Genomic DNA, 18,607 nt, shown 5'->3' with positions numbered 1-18,607 from the left:
ACTGACGCCTGGGAGGAGATGGAGGTCTGGAGGGCCCTGCGGGGACTGCATCCCAAGGTCCCAGGGCAGAGTCGCCGTCGCCCACCCCCCAGCGTCTCCCAGGCCCGGCGCAGGTGCTGCAGGACAGCCAGTGTCTCCTGGGCGCTGGGGGGGGGGGGGGGGCGAGGGGAAAGCACCCCGCCCTCACCCTGGGGCTGATGAAACGGCCAAGCCGGCCAGGGTGCTGAGTGCCGCACAGCAGCACGTGGGCCCCACGGCAGCCAGGTGGGTGGGCACTGCTGCTGGCCTATTTCACAGGCCAAGAAACTTAGAAACAATCGGGGGGAAGAGTTCTGTTCACCTCAAACCATGTGGAAGGAAGAGAGGTAATTGAAGTGGGGTGTCGTGGGCTACGTCTGTAGTAAAAGCAGTGTCAGCCCGTCACTTGCACACTCAAAGTTGATTGCCACGTGTTCACACGCCCAGGTGCTGTGCTTGTACAGTCTGGCCAGCTGCCACCGTCCACTCCCTCCTGTGCCACCCACGGCCCTGAAGCTGGGAGTGATGGCCACACAGCTCCCGTGAAGGGGTGAGGGGCAGTCCCGGCCGGGCCATCCCGAGGCAGCTCCCCCATCCCCAGAGTCAGCACGACCTCAGAAATGGGCTTTCCCACCATTGCAAAGCAATTATACTCCAATAAAGACGTAACAACAAAAAAGAAAGAAATGGTCTTTCCATTCTTCCTCAGTGCTGCCACTGCGGTCATAGCTTCGAGACCACGCCAGCTTCTGGGGTCGCCTCCTCTGTTTACTTCCCTGCACCATTCCAGGTGGAACTAACTGCACGCCGCGGGGTCTCGCGGCTTCTGGACATGTGCCCCGTGCTCGGTAAACGGATCGCTAGCGAGAGTACATACTCATTCAAACACCTTGTCCGGCCACTGTGCAAGATTGTCTATAAATATTAATAAAACCTTGAAGGAAATACAATGTAATGGTGGGCACACAGGTACCATTTTGCCCTTTTCCAGTTTCTTTACTATTACGTTGCATCTCCCAACCTAATGTCTCACAAAAGCAGCAGCTCCCACCGGCCATCGATAAAATCTGTTGCGTGGTTGTGACAACCTGCCGAGCGGTTTGCCACCGCGGCTTCCTTTGTCGCCGGGTCTCTGGAGCCTGACTCCCTGGACGGGAAGTGTCTGTGGTCGGAGCTCCTGGGTTTTCTCCTTTGCAGCTTGTGTTGTGATTCTGTTGCGAGGACCGACTGACAGCAAATCCCCATCTCCCGTGGTGGGGATCAGTTACCTCCTCCGCTCCTTTTAGCTTCTGGGATCCTTCGATGGAGATTTTGGAAGAAAAAACACACACCATCCGTCCATAGCTAAGAAGGCAAGACTTGGAGGCTAGTTAATTGCTGATTTCAGGGGTGTCTTCAAGGAACTACTTGATATTTGGCTAATTATGGTCAAAAATAACAAGTTAAACTTTACTATGATAAGAGCGTAGGTATTTTGAGCAAATGTTCTTGATAATAAGCGATCGAGGCATTATACAAGTGTACTCAACAGGTGAGTGGTTAGGTACCTGGGGTTATATTTCACTGTTAACTCAACCTGACAGGTATACTGATATGGATCAATGGCGTCGCACATCAACGGTTAGGGTTCCTGTTAGTGAGGCCGGGCCAGGCGTGGGCTGGGCCAGTGATCCCTACATCTCGTTGGCTTTACACAACAGGAGCCATTTCTCACGTTTGTTCATCAAGACGGTTCCAGGGCAGCTGCCTCTCCACAGGGACTCAGGGGTCCACTTAGCTCTGAATTTTAAAGCGAGGCCTCCCAGTCGCCTTCGATGGAGAAGAGAGAGATGAAGCTACACGGTGGCTTTTCCCAGCTTCCAACCAGATGCGCTCACTTCCTAGGCACCCGGTCTCTCGGCGAGCTGCCAGGAGGGAGGCGGCGTGGTCCCTACTCCCTGCACCCCCCAGCCCATCCCAGGAGGAGCTCCTGGTGCTGGCAGTGGCTCTGGCGCTGTCTCCTTGTAGGCGGGCCGAGCCGGGCCTCCTTTCCAGCAGCAGCACAGAACACCTGGGCTTCGAGCATCCAACGGGAACTTCAGTGCAGGCGTCTCCCCTCTATGGCTTTTCTCCCCAGTGTGGCCCAAACGACAAATATTGGAGAAAGATTATTTGAGGGTGTTATTACTCATCTCTCTGGATTCTCCAAATGCTTTCTCTCCTAGACTCTCAGGTCACCAGAGCCACATTCCTTGACTCCTAAGGGCCTGAGTAAACGATCAGAGAATTAGGATTGAACGTCACGTCCCCAACTTGAGAAACCACTATGTTCATTCAGGGAGTATTAGTTGGACTTTCACCATGTGCCAGGCAGTGTCGTGAGCAGAGCAGCAAAGGCCAGTCATTTGAGATGGAAAAATCCTTCCCTGACTTGTTGAATATCCATATGAAAAAATTTGTCTAAAAAATTCCTCCTATTGCTTAGTTGGCCAAAATATTCTTTTCTGAAAAAATGGATACACTTCCTTTTAGGAAGTAATATATAACATATATGGAAATATGGAAACATGTTTCCATAGTTCCCTTTTCACCTTGACTATCAGGAAACTCAGAGCTGAGCTCTACATTCATTGCAGTAGCTGTTTTCACTGCAGATGTTTGATACAATAATTTCTTCCTTCAAAGTTCATTGTATACTGGTCATTTATTTTATGTCACTTCAAATCCTTTGAAAGTAGACTGGGCAGATATGAATAATAAACTAATTATGCTGTTTTAGCCGATACATAAGTACCCACTGGTTGATAGATTGACGCTTCTCAATAAATATTCTTTGGGGGGGTTGCAGAAGAGGACTCTATCAGAGAGAAAAAGACAACAGTGAGTTATAAACAAAGAGAGTATAGACGCTTTCTATGAGTCACCACCTTTTCCTTTAATCCCTCAGTATCTTCCTATCTCTTATAGTCACAACTCTAAGGGAACAGATTCTAATTTAGAAAAGAAGGATCAGTCCCTTTGGGCAGAGCACAGATTTAAGAAGGCATGGTGCCCGCACAGGGCTATGGAGGTGAGACTTCTTAGGGAAGGAACAGAGGAAGGGTGCTGTGTGGGTCTCCGTGTTGCGTGGGGGGAAAGCGAGGTGCTCACCCACATCTGGCCCCGCTGATGTGTGGCCCCGCATCCTCATAAACTTATTTCCTACCCTCTGAGCACACGCGTCTTATCAAACCCTCTGATGAGCTGCCAACCTCGTGCTCATTTGGTCTGATTAAAATGATGTCATGGATACGGCAAACCAGACATGCTCTGCAGGCTGTCCAGACTGTCCAGGCCTCTTTGGGCTGTATTATAACGAGGGCAGGAAAGCCTAAGCGTGCAGTGAGATTCCAAGTGTGTGCTAGAGTCTATGCCATGTGATGTAAACGGCCTCTGATTCTCCTCCTTATTCGGGATGGAGCAGAGGGCATTTCCCAGTTCCATGGCCATATGCCACAGATCAGAGGCCATGCTGATGTGGCCTGGAAGGGGCACCACCTCTGGCGTGGCAGCTGCAATGGGGGCTACTGTGTGGTTGAGTTTTTGGTGGTTCAGTGTCATCCTCCAGAGCCTATCCGGCATCAGACATGGGACTGGCGAATTATATGATCCTTTAGGTCTTTAAGGGAGGTCTTGATCTCCATGGTTCCTCTAGGATGCGTCATTCCTTTTGAGCCTTCCCTGCTGGTATGGCTGTTAACCCACATACCAAGGAACCAAGGTGGGTGTTTTGACAACTGTCACATGCATCCCTACCGGTCCCTTACCTGTGGTGCAAGGAGAAATGATCACTTGGGGGTTCCCTGTGAGCCGCTCCTAGCAGAGCTCCATGTGTTTCTTGGACCTCACAAGTTTTGCTTTAACAGGGGCGTGACGAGCCCTCGACTCAGACCTCAGCCCAGGAGCCCTTCAAACGTCTAGGTGTTTCCCTTTCCATGTGGAATTACATGAGTAAATGGCCACAGGCCCCTCTGGGGTCATCCCAGGGGCATCCTCACTGTCAACACGTGCAGCCGGGTCCTCTCCTCCAGTCAGCAGGCTCCAGGGCTGAGAACTGGCTCCCGACTGGAAACTGGGTAAAGGGCTGTGACGTTTTATTGAAGCGACTTTCTTCAGCACCCCCGAGCCCCGTGTACGATTTCCTTAGGCTGCGTAAACTGAGTTATACTGCTGCTGGCCGGCTCTCCGTCCTGCCCTGACACTGTGCTCGACTGACCATCACTACAGCCTCTGCAGGTCAGGGCGCCGGGGCTGCCGCTACAGCCTTGCTGCACGATAACTGCCCCTGCCTGGCTTCTGATGTGAAGTGTCACCTCTGGCCTCCATGATGTCACCACCCCATCATCCTCACGCTCTTAGGGGGCCCCACGCTCCCTGTGACAGCGTCTCCACCCGCGGCCCAGTCCTGCATGTCCAGCCGCGGTTGAGCTCTCTCTGGCACGTTCGTCATCCTAGGCACTGACTAGGTTTCCTGGTCTCATGGAGCTTATTTACTCTCCCGTGCCATCTCTAAGCACTGGGATGCCTTCCTCGCTGTCTGCCGTGACCACAGGGCAGTTCCACTTCACTTAGTGTGGGATGATGCTTTTTACAAGCTTTCAAAGGCCATACTAGGGGCCTGGGGTCCTGGCCAGTGTGCCACATCCTGCATCGTGGTTGAATGATGCCGTACCAGTGAACTCTAACCTGGTCCCCCCTGCGTGCTGCCTCTCCTGGGTCCAGCATTCTCTGGCTCTGCTTCTGCCTTTGCTCACCCACCCCCACCGGCATTCCTCCCGGGTCTGTTTGCAGACCCAGCGCTTCCCTGGCTGGGAGTGGAGCCGGACACAGTGCTGGTACCGTCCCGCAATCATCTCCAAGCACAGGGGAAGGGGGACACCTCTTCCGGTCCAGAATGTTTACGGAAAGCTGGGAGTCAAGGTTCTGAGTGCATTAATTCAGGTGATGCTCCCCCAACTGCAGGGTTACAGCAACCTTCCTTGGGTTGAGCCTGCAGGCAGCCCTGGAGCACCACTACCTTCATGACTAAGTTCTCACTCTGATCTGCACCTGTTTTTGTTCTCTGGGGTAGGAGATGAGGCTGTCTTTATATGGTAGCAAGAAAACCTTTTTGTCACACTTTTCTTTAAATGGGTGATCTTTTCACTGCCTTGCCCTCAGCAAGAACCACCTGATTCCAAAGTTGAGGTGATTCCTGCTTCCCAGCCTCCCCATGCCTGAGACGCTGCACCCCACTGTGTGCCCCCCACGCTCAGCACTGCTGCGTCCACCAGCGGGTGTCCTGCTCTCAAACCCCATCACAGAGGCTGCCCCTAGAACACTCCTGGCCCCAACCATCTTACGCCGGGTTCCTCTGGAAACAGACTCCGAAGAGACGTCTGTGTGCGGGCCTTTATTGGCAGTGTTCTCAGAAGGGAAGTCCTGTGAGGGTGTGAGGGAAGGTGGGCTGGACGGAGAAGCAGCTTGACAAGGCTGCTGCTACCGGGGCTCCGGCCGATCCTCTGAGAAGCTCGGGAGCTGGGGGTGCTTTTCAGTTACGTTGATGGAGGCAAAGCCTTGGTCATCCAGAGGGATGACGGCACTCGCTACAGAAGCCGCCTGAGGTCCAGGCTTGGAGACAGCAGCTCCAACTGGCTGCTTTCCTACCCTCCGTGTTAAACCTGAGTAAACACCTCCTATGAAGGTCTTGAGAAGATAAACTCAAGCAGAGGACTGAGGACCTGGAAGGAGGCGCAGGTAGTCTGGGTGGAGAAGAGTCATTAATCTTTTTTAACATGTACCTAAGCATTTATTTTTAGGAAGTGAGGTAAAGCAATGAAAAGAACAGGCCTTTCTCTTTATTAAGCTTGTAGTCTGGTCTACACATGGTGTGTGTGTGTGTGTGTGTGTGAGAGAGAGAGAGAGAGAGAGAGTGTGTGGTGCTGGCGCTATGAAGCCAGAGGAGTAGGAAGTGGACAGGAAATCAGGAGACACAGCAAATGAGCTGAGGTTGGTGGCCTGCGGGTCAGCAAGGGCAGACAAGAGTGCACTTGGCCTGTGTGAGAAGCTAGGAGCCAGGGTGGCCCGAGGGAAGCCTGGGGACAGCAGAGGGGCAGGAGGGCAGCGGGAGGGACTGGGCAGCTTTGGAGCCTGATCAGGATCTCACCCGGACTCCGCACTACCCCTGACCCCAGGCGGCCGGCAGCCCCTACTCTGAGGGGGCTGAGCTGGGCCAGGGAATTCTTTTCCTTTGATACCTGTAGGTCTGAGTTTCTTAAAACCCTGTGCATGTGCCCCCCTCCCAAGCCTCCCGGCCAGGTTCCGCCGCCCCCGCCTGGTCCCCACCACCACCAACCCTAGCCCGGTCGCCCCCCGCAGCAAATCTCGCCCGGTCGCCCCCGCCGCCCGACTAGGTACACCGGCACTCCCGGCCGGATCCTCCCCGTGGGGCGAGACGCCCCCTCCGGGTCCCTTCGATGCCTCCTCGGAGGCCAGCCCCGCCCCGCTGCGGGCCTTGGGATGTGGGCGGAGCCGTCTTGCTCCCGCCTCCTAGCCCTCAGCCAATGGGAAGTTGGGGACGCGCTGTTGGCGGAACCGTGCCGCTCCCGCCCCTCTGCGGGCCTTGGACAATCGGGAATTGGGCAGGGCCGTGGGCGGAGCCTCCCCGCCCCCACCCGCGCCCTCGGCCAATGAGCGGGCGTGTGGGCGGAGCCGGAGGTGGAGGTGCAGCGGACGCGCGGGCACGGGGTAGGGCGCAGAGCTCCGGGACTGCGCCGCCGCTCGGGCTCTGCTACTCCGCGGGGTTCGGCGCGCGAATTCCGGGCAGACCCAGCATGGCGGTGGAGGAAGAGGGGCTCCGGGTTTTCCAGAGCGTGAAGATCAAGATCGGTGAGCTCCCGGGAGCTGGCGGGGGCGGCGGGGTCTTCGAGGGGGCTCGCGGCGGGCGCCCCCAGGCCCCCGACCCCTTCCCTTGGGGCCAAGGCCCTGACGCCTTCTGGCCATGTGTGCTCCCCGGTTGCGGCCCCTCCCCACCCCCTGGAGATCCCCAGCCGCGGCCCCTCCCCACCACCCCGGAGGCCGCGGGCCTCGGCCCCCTCCCCATCACAGGGAGATGATGGGCCGCGGCTCCCTCCCCATCTCCAGGAGATGCCCGGCCGCTGCCCTCTCCCCACCTACCCCAAGGACGGACTGGGCCGAGCCGGGCTGGCGGCTCCGGGGGACGCAGCTCCCTGCGCTGCCTTCACGCCACTAGCGGCCCCAGGTCCCCGGAGGTGGGGTCGCCTGCAGCAGAGGGAGGTGCGGTGCCGGTCTTGGGTCGGGTCCCCGCTGGGAGTGTGTATCTGCGTGTGCATGAGCGCGCGCGCGGGTGCTCTCCGGATGAGTGCATTTCAGGTGCCAAAAACACCAACCCCGGGGTTCCGAGCCTCGCTGAGTGCGATACCCAGACCCTTCCTTCGCTGGGGACGTGGAAGCTCTTTCACATTCCCCCAGGGGCGAGGGGCCGAGCGGGCGGCTGAATGGAGCCTGGGTGTGCACGCGACCGTGTAGGTGGATGTGTGGGCATGTGTGTGTTCTCGCGTGTTTGTGTGTGTGTGTGTCTGCCTGTGACTCTGGAACGCTCTGGCCCAGGGCTCCCTCCGGGCAGGTCGCCACAAGAGCCACCCCTCCCCCTTCCATTGAGAACTGGCTGCGGGAGCTTTTGGCCACCAGGGCCTGCCATTCAGGTCGTGTCCCCAGAGCAGTCTGCCTTTCTCACTGGACCCAAGAGCTGGGGGAGGGAAGTGCAGATTCTGGAGTGGGCTGGAAGGCTGTATCAGGACAGCCTGGGTTTATCTGGAGAGACTTGCTTTTTCCCAGTTCGGTTTTAACTTGGGAGGGTGACGTGCAAGTTTCTTCCCCCCAAAACAAGATCGGTTCCTGGAGTGACTGCTGCACATTAATGCCATAAATGTGCCAGCTGAGAGGACAGCTCCCCTTGGAGAGGGCTGCTGAGACCCTGGTGTGTTGCCCGTCCTCGGGGCCCTTCTTGCCCACTGAATGCCTGGGTCCTCCACATTCCCATGTGAAAAAGGGGCTCCGGGAACCAAGCCAGGCGCCCAGTGACTGCTGGAGCGTCAGTTGCTGGTGACATTCGATGCTGCTTAGGAATTCCAGCTACCCCAAATCAGCGTGTTGTTTCCTGTCTGCTTTATTTTGGTTTGTGGATCATCGCTGAGACGCTGTTGACGTTTGGCTCAGAAGCGCTGCAGATAGGATGTGGTCGCACTTCAGCCTCGAGGAGCTTGCCTGGAGAGGGTTTCTCTTGTTTACTTGGTTGAAATCTGCTGTCGCTTTCTGCTGAGAGGTTCAACATGGCACTCCACCTGAAGTGGGCAGGGAAAGTGCCTCTCAGTGCCAGGGTCCAGTGCGCATGAGGGGGCTGCCAACCCAGAGGCCTTGAGGTGCTTCCTTAATCAGGGTACAGGAAGGGGTGGGGCACGGCTGTGAGGCCTGGGCCAGGCTTCTGCGTGCAGCAGGCAGGAAGGGGTCTGGGGACTTCGGGGCTCAGGCCCCGCACGGCCAGCCTGGACTCGCCTCAGGAGGGTTCTGGAACGGTGGTCTGTTAAGCAGAGCGGATTGACTTCTTTCGAGAATGGCACCGAGGGGATCTGCTGGCCTGGCAGGGCGCCCGCGTGGGAGGTTCTGGACCTCACACACAGGGGCCTCGTGTGGAAGGAAGGGCTTTGAAGATGCTGCTCGGTTAGGCTCTCCCTCCTTTGTGCTTCAGTTTAAACAAGTGAGAGAAATGCCCACTAATGAGGATCAGTGCAGCGACGGAACATCTGCTGGTCTAACTCCACGTGGGCACGGGGTATTATCGGAACCTTTGGAGCCCCGCCCCCACGTCTGGGGGCTGTGGCAGAGCGGATGTGCAGAAACGTCTGTGCGCCGTGGTCCACCTCCCTGGACGCGGCTCCAGCTCTCAGATGCCCCTGTCTTCTCCCCTCTCCAAGGGTCTTCACCTGCAGCTCGGGGCCGCAGGAGGGAGACATCTGTGTCCCACCCTGGTTGCTGGGGCTTGCAGGGAGCAAGGGCCTCCGCACAGCACAGGCATTGGAGCAAAGAGGTGTCCTGGGCTGTGCTGCCGACTTAGAGCCGGGGCCGGCCCCAGAGGCGAGCTGTGGGGACTGGCCTGGGGCTTCATCTTGTTCCGCTGTGAGTAGACAGGGCCTGGTGGGTGGTGCCCCGAGCTCTCCGCTTCTCTCCTTAGTCCTCTGCTGACTTGCCTGAGTGCCCCAGCCGTGAAGGTACAATGACGAGGAAGGACACCAGAGATGACCTGGAGGAGGGGCGGCTGTGCAGGAATCACAGGCCTGCTCGCCTCCTCGTTCCGGGAGACCCTGGCTGGCTGGCCATTCACGCTGAGCCCTGTCTCCGGGTGGCTGGCAGCGTGCCCGTGTCTGCTGGTGGCCTGCCGGCCTGCCGGCTGGAAGACCCAGGGCAGGCGCCCCCCTCCCCCGCCCCCCTTTCATGGCCTCGTTTTTCCATTTGCGAAATGCCAGCAGTCATTGTCTGCAGCATCCGGTGGGAGCCCCTCATCCCAGAAAGAGACAGAGAGAAATTCTCCCTCCAGTTATACCCTCAGCAGTGTCACCATTCCTGTTGCTGAGGGGAAAGGCGGAACATTTTGGGGGGCTGGAGAGTTTTTAGTGGGGGGGCCTTGGCCGTTAAGTCCTTAGAAAGTCTGGAACGTGCGGTGGTAGTACGTGGTCACCGCGAGGCTAACGCTGGGGAAAATGAGAAGAATCTCTTCCTTTTCTCCCTCTTCTCCTTCTTCCTTCCACCTTTCGCAAGTAAACGTGGGTATGTTTATTGTAGCCATTTCAAGTCCTCGTCCTGAAGAGCTTGTGTCCTTCCCCACTTAAATCTCGCAGTTATTTTGGGCCGTTCTGCCGCACACTTGAAAATCTTACCCGCGGTCTATCTTTGGTAACAGCAGTAGCGCGTGTCACGTAAGACCGAACACACTTCCTGTGAGGCTGCTTGAGGAAGTGTGCTGCTCTGGCTTTCCATGAGTCAGGCCTTCAGCCCTGGAAGGGAAGCAACGTGAAGATTTGTAGGCGGCGACGGCTGAAGACTCCCGGCCAGAGCACCTCTGCCCAGCAGGGTCGTTTTGGACTCAGCACTCCTTAGGCCTTGCAACGTAGCTTTACTTTCCGGTGATATTTCCCTTTTCCATGAGAGTTACTCCCTGTTTTTAAACGTGTCGTCTTGATAAACATGTCCAATTAAGAGCAATGTACAAAGGTATTTCTCTCAAGCTAAAAAAAAAGAAAATCCTGGCCTTGCCCTTGAGGGTGAGAAAAGCCCTCTTGGGCTGTGAGTGGGTCTCGTCGTTGTCAGGTTCGAGGGCAGCTTGGGGATGCGTGGCGAGGCCACAGGGCAGACTTCCTTCTTGGACCCAGAGCAGCGGCCACCCTGCTCTCCCCGGGCTCAGAGCACCCACTCCTGTCCCTTCTCATTCAGATTAGAACCCGTCACCAAGAAGGGCCAGGGCGGTCTGGGCGCAGCGCGAGCACCGGGGAAGCGACGTGCCCCCGTTCAGCCAGACGTGGCCACGCAGCAGCTGGCTGTCGGCCCGTCTGCCCCCCAAACGTCACCCCCCGACAGAAGCAGGAGGCCCCTCAGGTCGGGGAAGCGGGGAGCAGGGAGGGCCCCTGGGTGGCCTGGAGAAGAAGCCCCAGACCACAGGGGCTGGGAGCTCAGGGTTCTAGGGCCACGCTGCCGAGAGTGTGATTTTTTTAACCCAGTGTCCAATGTGGGAAGCAGTGGCGCGCCAGTTCCGGGGTCTGTAAGGCTCAGGCGGGGCGGTCCAGCAGTGGCAGTGGTTGTCAGCGGCCGGGCGTCACAGGCTCCGTTAGAGGACACGTTCTGTGCACACGGTGGCCGACGTCTGCACAAGGCTGCGCATGAGTCGGGGAGCGGGGAGCTGCGCCGGCCACGCACGGTTCTTGGCATCAGGGGCTGCGTGTTCTCCGGAGCTCTCTGATGCTAAAATTAGCCTGGATACTCTATTAACCTGGGAGCACAGCTCGGGGGCTATTTTTGGCCCCTGAGGACCGGTGTGCAGACTGGCGCCGCCCACGGGGCCGCGAGGTCAGCCACCTGGCCGCAGCCCGCGGATCTGGGCTCCTCCGGGCAGTGGTGTGTGCTGACGTGTGAGGTGGGGAGGGTGCAGACTTAAGGGTCTGGCGTGCGCCTTCTCTCATTGCACCTAAGCTCTCACAAGCCCGCGTGGAGTCACCTGCCCAGGGTCTTGGCCTGCGGGGGCGGGAGCTCGCCTCGCGTGCTGCCTCCTGCCCGGTAACGCGCATGGACAGGAGGGGCCACCGGTGCCCCTGAGGGGAGGGCCCGGGCCACTGGCGCCTGTGGGAGGACCGGGGCGTGCGCACACGGCCCCTAGTGCAGGTGCTGGCCGGAAGCTGGAGGGGACAGAACTCGTGAAGTTGCGATTGAACTGGGCACGAGATCCAGAGGCGACCCCTCGAGCGGGGCCACCTGCAGCCCACGGAGCCCCGGGCACGCAGGGAAAAGGGTCTGCAGGTGGTGGGGCCCCGTGGACGGGTCATGGGGCTGCAAAACACCATTTGGCAGAAAACGTCTGGATTTGTTTCTCTGAAGCTAACGAGGCACTTGTGTGTGTCAACACTCACACCTTCCGGAGAGTATTTGGGAAATCAGGACATCGGAGCATCACGCTTTAGAAACAACCACAGTGGGAGCAGCTAAGCCCGAGAAGTGAGGTTTGCAAGTCACACTGGAAGGTGGAGGCTGCAGGTGCCCCAGCTGCTTCCGAGCGAGGAGGGTCCGTGCTGGGCCCAGGCGGCTCAGGAGGGGAGGCTGGGACCTGAGACTGAGTCCCGGCCACCTTTCTCGCTAACTCTGCAACTTCAGGTTCATCTGAGCCCACTCTGCTTCAGTTTCTTCCTCTGCAATAGGGGAGAGTAGGGCCCTTTCTGTGCAGCTCCGCGAGCTTGTGTGAACACAGGCACTTGCATCGCCCGGTCCTGATGGCAAGGTGTTACTGCTGGTACAGTTTGAAGCTACTTGTTCTCTTAATCTTGTGACGGGTTAGAGATCCAGCTCAGCAAGCCAGGAGAAGTTGGTGAGGCAGCAGTGGGGAGGGCTCGCCGGTTGTCTGTCCCCCTGCACCCAGTGTCAGCATGGGGGTCTGTGTTCCAACTGTGCCCGGTCGGTGGGACATTCAGATAGCAAAATGGGGAGACAGAGTATTGATAAATGCCAGATGAAGGGGCAGTTACATTATGGAGCTTCCACAGCCTGGAATACTGTGTAGCTTTCAGAGAAATAAGTTGGAGCCCGGCCCGGCCATGTGACATGCAGGAAGCCCGTGGGGTGTGACTGGAAGGAAAGCAGCATGTGGAGCGTGTCTCCAAAGGTCCCGGAGAAGCGCAAGGCAACAGCTACGGGTGCGCAGGTGTGGGGACGAGACCCACACACGTCTGTCACCTGGACCCCGGGGCTGGGGAGTGTGGAAATGGTTTAGTAGGAAGAGGGAATAAAAGGTCTGTTTGAAAAAGCAAGAATATTACTAGTATGTATAAGATAGGTCAGTAGAGAGTTTAGAAGTCACAACCACTTAAAAAATGGAATGAACAAGTTCTGTAGGGGACACCGAGGCCCAGAAAGATAAAATAATCTCCTAGACACACACAAGGCTCACTCAGTGCAGAAGTGCGGGGCTGCCGTCAGGTCCAGGAGCGAGTGAGTAGCGGGCTGAGGGCTGGCCCGGGAGGGGACCTCGAACACACCCAGACACGCGGGCGGCGCGGGCTGCAGCCCTGTGTTCAGGAAACGCTGACCCGGATGAGAGGGGATTTAAAGTCCCACCATCCACACAAATGACCCTGTGCTTCTCTTTAAGTGTGAGGCAACTTCCAAAATTAACAGTGAACACATTTGAGTTGCGGTGTAAATGCACGTTTCGTGACCCTCCTTAGAGATAAGCGGACGAGTGTCCCCGACCGCGCGTCCCAGCTCTCGCCGTGGGCCGGGACCCACGTGTCGTTTCCGCACGACGGCTCTTGGGTCAGACTCAGAGCTGCTCGTTATCGGAAGCTTCTTTGCCGGAAGTGAGGGATCAACGAGTGGACCGTGGGACCACAGGTCGTGACCCTCGTCCTCCGAGTGTCTGCAAACACGGGTTGTGTTTCTGCACGCAGATCCCGGGCCAGCCCGGCCTGTCCTGAGATTTGGCCTCGCTCGTTTGCATTTTCAAGTAAGCCTGCAGCCCATGGCAGGGCCAGTCAGCATCTGGGCAAGGGCCCTGTTGGTGAGGCCACGTGTCTACGCCTGAGACCTGCCGTGGAGGCCTGGGGGAGGCTGGACCGCCCCCGCTCAGGGTTTGAGCCGAACGCTGTGCCCTTCACTCCTAAGTCAGACCAGTGCCTGTTTCCCTCTTCACATAGTTTCTCTTCCTGTTGTCTGAATAATTTTCAAAGTGTGAAGGAGTGCTCTGTCTTGGCCCCCATTGCCAACGGGATGAAATCCAGAGGCCGGCAAAATCGCCGCGTCTCTCTCGGACTCAGGGTGACTCAGAGCCTGGAGCCTCGGTCGGCGGCCGCTTCCCCAGCCAGGCCGCCCCGCTGGTGCTCCGGACACAGCCTCGCTCTCGGCTTGGCGGCTACCAGTGCCGTTGGGGCCTGCGGCAGCGCCAGGACCAGGGCCTGGTCGCCGGCCTCTCCTGGGACCGGCTCCCCCTTCGGCCGCCCCCCAGGGCTGACGGGAGCCCAGGAGTGGGCCTGGGCTTCTGGGTTTTCGGGACATTTAACCGACTGGGGGCTGATAACTAGCCTGCCTTTCTCTGGAGCTTTGATTTGGACTCGACAGTGGGTCCCGTCGGGTGGGACCCGTGTGTGGAGTCAGGGCCTATCTCTCCTTCCTGTGATGTCCCTTGGCCCTCCCAGGAGCCCCCGTGGCCAGGCCCCCCGTGGTTGAGGGCAGCTACGCGTGCCCCTGGATCTTATCTGGGGCTTTGTCTTGTGTGGTTTTTCCTCTGAGGAAAAAGTTGTCGTTTTCCTTTTTTGCTCTGTGGGACTGGTCTGATTTTGTGCACTCTGTCCGTTTCCACGACGCCGGATCCGTCGTTGCCCGCGGAGCCCTGGACACTCCGGGGAGCAGCAGGTGCCCCTGCAGAACGTGGTCCTGTCAGAGTCTGGCAACGACTCCGTGCCTTGTGCAGGCACGTGTCTTAACTGCCCCCCACCCCCCCCCCGAGGCCCAGAGAAGCCAGGTCACTTTCCCGAAGTCACACAGCAGGAGAGGTTGTGACTGTCTCAGTTGTCCTGTAATGGACTCGAAATTACCAAGGCCCAGGCGCTCCTGTGGTCAGTGAGGAACGGCCCTCTTGGGTGTGTTATCAAGTCACTTCCTCGGTCGACAGCTCACTTCCCACCAAGGCCTCTCCTTCCCTGAGAATCTTTGAACGAGCATTTATGGGAGATTCTCAGGAGAGTGACACCTGGGCCTGAACCTGTGGTCCTGAGAGGCCAGGACACCCGGGGCTCAGGGCCTGCTGACCACCTCCCAGCTGAGTGTCTTGAGCTGCTAGACACCTGAGCAATTTCACCTGAGACCATGCTTTACACAGGGGGCCAGCCTCCCAGTGGACAGACCGCAGGCTGCCCTGGGGGCGGGAGCAGCCCTGTTTCTTCCTGACGCTGCCGTCTGGCTTCTGACCATCTCTTCCTCCTGCTGGGGTGGGACCCAGGCCCAGAGGTTGCCTTACGCAGGAAAAGCCCCCGGGCCAGGCAGGCAACAGCGGGGAGGGGTGAAGTGGGGCAGTTAAACTCCAGCCGGAGGTGGTTCAGCCCCAGGCCCGGAGCCTCTGGGCCTTTGCTTGTTTGGACCCAGCCGACCGGGGACTTCCCAGAGCCAGGCTCAGATGGTGGTACAGAGCTGTTTGCAGAGATCCTGGAAGCCGAGCTGGTTCCAGAAATCCCATTGGTGTGCAGACCCCAGGGGACCTGGACAAGTGCCTTGTTGCAGAGGTCTGCAGTGGGCTGGTGTGCCGGGGCTGCTTTTCCCATGGCCTTTGGGGTGAGGGCGGGCTGGGGAATTCCAGATTGTTCTGGGCTGCGGCTTGGTGAGCTCACCCTTCTCAGGGGGCCCTGCTGGCCCGTCCTGGGGCTGACGGCCACAAGCAGTTTTTAGCTTAGGATCTGACGACTGGGTGTTTTATCTACCTTTTTTTATCTACTAGGAGTGAGTTTCAAGGGCAGAAGACACCGTGTATGCGATGTTCCCATGGAGGGCACACCCACCCGTGTGTGGTGTGTCCAGGACCTTCTGGAGGAGCGAGGTGTCCCCGGGCTCCCCTGAGAGAGGCCTGCACCCCACGAGGCAGAGCGTTCAGTTGAGGGTGGGTGGCTCGCCCTGACCTTCTCACGGGGGCCCCTCACGTCCTAGTACGGGTGTGCGTGCACACGCACACACACGCCCCCGGCCTGTCTCGGGGCAGAGGTGCGTGGTGTCGTGTCACCGCGCGGTGATGGCGGGGGAGGCCGGGAGGCCCGCGGCGGCTCCTGCTGGCTCTTTCCCGTTGGCGGGACCCGTGGTGCCAGGGAACCGGCCTCGTCTGCGCAGCAAGGTGTGCGGAGTTTAGAAGAGCTTCCTGTGTCTCAAGCATTCTTGCTGTCCTTTCTTCTGCCGTCGTGGCGGAGGCTGCAGAGTCACGTGGCCCGTGTGGGCCCGACCCCGGGGGTCTGGGGGTGTACGTTTGGCGGCACCTGCCGTCTGAGAGCCCTGAGGGCGGCTTGACCGGGTCCCCGGCCCGCCCCGCCCTGGGGCCTCGCTGCTGGGACGCCTGCCTTTGCGCTTTCTGTGACTCCAGCGTCTTTTCCGCACTTTTTGATTCTTTAATATTTTGTACGTGCATCAGACACCTTTCACATTTTAGGCCCACGAGCCGGGTTTTTCCTATAGCTTCTTTTCCTATTCGTTTCTGGCCCGTTCTCTCTCCTGGCTGCGCTCAGGTGGGAGCCCCCAGACTTTGAGAAGCTCCGAGGACCCCGGGCAGGGCGGGGCTGCCTGGGAGAGTATGCTGGGATCGAGCGAGAGGACATTAAGGTGAACAGGGAAGTACTGCAAACGGGGGTGCATGAGCCATAGTGGGTGGGGGGCTGCCGGGGGGCCTCCTCGCCCCCCGAGGTGTGAGGCTCTTGTTTCCTGCCCGGCTGTACGGGTGAGAGAGCCCAGCTCCCTGGAAATGGGCGCTCTGCCTGGTGGGACCCGAGCCGCCCGAGCCAGGTGGGCTGCAGATGCCCCATGGCCCCCTGGCTCTCCTGGCCGTGCTCCCGGAGACCTTGTAGCTCCTGGGCGATGCTTCCTGGGGCGTTGGGAGGGGAAGGGCAGAGGACCCTGTGCTTCCTGAGCCCCAGCTGGCCCCGTCCATCTGGAGTCCGTGGCGTTCCTTTCTCTGTTCATCATTTCCTGCTCCACTCAGCTCCGCCTCCGCATTTGGAGAAAGGATTTCTCAGCGTTTGGACCCGAGGCTGTGTCTGTGCACATCCTGACCGGAAGGAAGGGTCTCGCGGACAGAAAACCCCTGGTCGCTACGATGTTGCTCAGTCTCCTGGCTTTCTGTTCATTGGTTTTGCGGAGGGTGTTCTGGCCTTCTCTTCGAGGGCCTTTCCCTCGCTGCCGGTGTCCTTCCCGGACGGGCAGGCTGTCCAGTCAGGAGGGCAGAGCCTGGGTCCTGAACGAGACGCTTCCACCTCTTTTTCGCCCACACAGGATTCACTATAGTTAGTAGCAATGTAGTTCTAATTGTTACTAGACCTCCTCCTGCCTCTCCCCAGCCCAGCCCGCTTCCCTATCGGTATCTGTGTGAGGACCCACCAGTTTGGTGAATAATATAAGAGTGTTGGGTTTTCTTTTTCTTTTTTTTTTTTTTTTGTGGTACGCGGGCCTCTCACTGCTGTGGCCTCTCCCATTGTGGAGCACAGGCTCCGGACGCGCAGGCTCGGCGGCCACGGCTTACGGGCCCAGCCGCTCCGCGGCATGTGGGATCCTCCTGGACCGGGGCACGAACCCGTGTCCCCTGCATCGGCAGGCGGACTCTCAACCACTGCGCCACCAGGGAAGCCCCGAGTGTTGGGTTTTCTTAAGCAGGACTTTCTGTGGCCGGAAGGAGCTGGCTGGGGGGCAGTGGGTGTTGGCCCCCAGTACACAGATCTCTTCAGCCCTTCACGTGCCGGAGGCCAGTCCAGGTTTACTGTCACCGGGGCCTGAAAGCGGTGGAGGCACCCTTTTCGGACAGAATATTTCAGAAGAGTGTGGGAGGGCTCTGTGCATCTGACCTGGGACGTGTTGGGGGCGTGTACACACGTGTTGATTTTGTGTATCAGGGCCCGTGGAGGCCAGTGTAAGGGCCACCCTGAGGCAGCGGCAGGAACTCTGAGCCTGACCTAACGTGCGAATCACAAAGACTGGTTGGGAAAAGCTAGTTTCCAAAAGCTCTCCTCCTTGCAAAAAGTGCTCCGGCGTCGTCTGGGGGGCGATTCTGCATCGCATGGGCTGACGTCTAGGTGAAGTCGGCCCGGGGGTGGGGTGGGGGGTGACCTTTGCCTCCCTGGTTGTCCCATGGCAGTTGGATGCCACCCGGAGATGCTGCACATGGGCCCGTGGGGCCATAAATTGGGCATCTCACAGGATGCATGGGAAACGTTGGCCTTGCCTTCCAAGACTACAGATCAGAGGATAAATAAGACAAACCATCAACATAGTCACGCTTTTATGGGAATAATAATAACTGAGATTTTCAGGTCCTGGGGAGGCGCTAAGGAAGACTGGAAGGGGTCTCCCTGCTCTCTTCCTGTTCTCCCAGGAACGGGTACCTATGTGTGCACACAGGTGCACAAACATACCTGCACACGCATGCAGACGTGTGTACGCACACTCTGCACACAATGTGTTTTCCCAACCTGGAGAATTCTTAGAAGTAATAGAAACTGTATGTGCAGAATTAATTTCTGAATATGTAAAGTGACCCCCATTGAACAAGGACAGCACTTACTCTTATCATTAAAACTAAACTAAACAGTAACTTACCGTTTTCTACTCTAAGGCTTAGTCTGTCCCAAGGTGTACCTGCGCCCTGGTTAACAGCTCTGGGGAGGGGACGCCTGTACAGCGGCCCCTTGATGGTCACTGCTTCCCGCTCTTAGTAGCAGACGACAATAGTCTGTCTTGTTATGAAGGCGTCTTGGGGTCCTTGAAACGTGCCGTCTTCCTTGGAAAGCAGAGGCCGGGAGGGTGGCGGACAGGACACTGTACGTCTGTTTTAGTGTGTCTGAATTTCTGGGTCGCAAACCACCTTAGGTAAAGTAGGGCCCTGGGCAGGGCGGGCCTGCTCCGGGGACCTGGCCGCCCCCTTGGGCCAGGCTCTTGGGCTGTGCCCCAGGTCACGGTTTGGTCCTCTGTCTCTTCCTTTTCAGGGTTTTTGTAACCTGTGGGGTGCCTGTAGAGAAGGTGCAGAGCAGGGCACAGAGGAGAAGCACCATTGAGAACATGAGTTGCAGGTGAAGTGAGG

The 18,607-nt window shown here is 58.2% G+C and overlaps 1 protein-coding gene across 1 annotated transcript in view; it reads left to right on the top strand.

The window, feature by feature from the left end:
* Positions 1-3,040: 3,040 nt before the first annotated feature.
* RASA3 (RAS p21 protein activator 3) overlaps positions 3,041-18,607 on the top strand; it is a 91,288-nt gene continuing 75,721 nt past the window's right edge. Inside the window, exons 1-3 of the mRNA XM_065895831.1 lie at positions 3,041-3,045; positions 6,090-6,094; positions 6,774-6,903. Of these exons, the coding sequence (XP_065751903.1) occupies positions 6,849-6,903 (55 nt within the window). The 5' untranslated portion in view covers positions 3,041-3,045; positions 6,090-6,094; positions 6,774-6,848. The remainder of the gene's footprint in view (positions 3,046-6,089; positions 6,095-6,773; positions 6,904-18,607) is intronic.

Source organism: Phocoena phocoena, chromosome 18 (assembly GCF_963924675.1).
Source record: "Phocoena phocoena chromosome 18, mPhoPho1.1, whole genome shotgun sequence".
NCBI classification, from domain to species: domain Eukaryota; kingdom Metazoa; phylum Chordata; class Mammalia; order Artiodactyla; family Phocoenidae; genus Phocoena; species Phocoena phocoena.
This window is presented reverse-complemented; position numbering and strand designations above follow the sequence as displayed.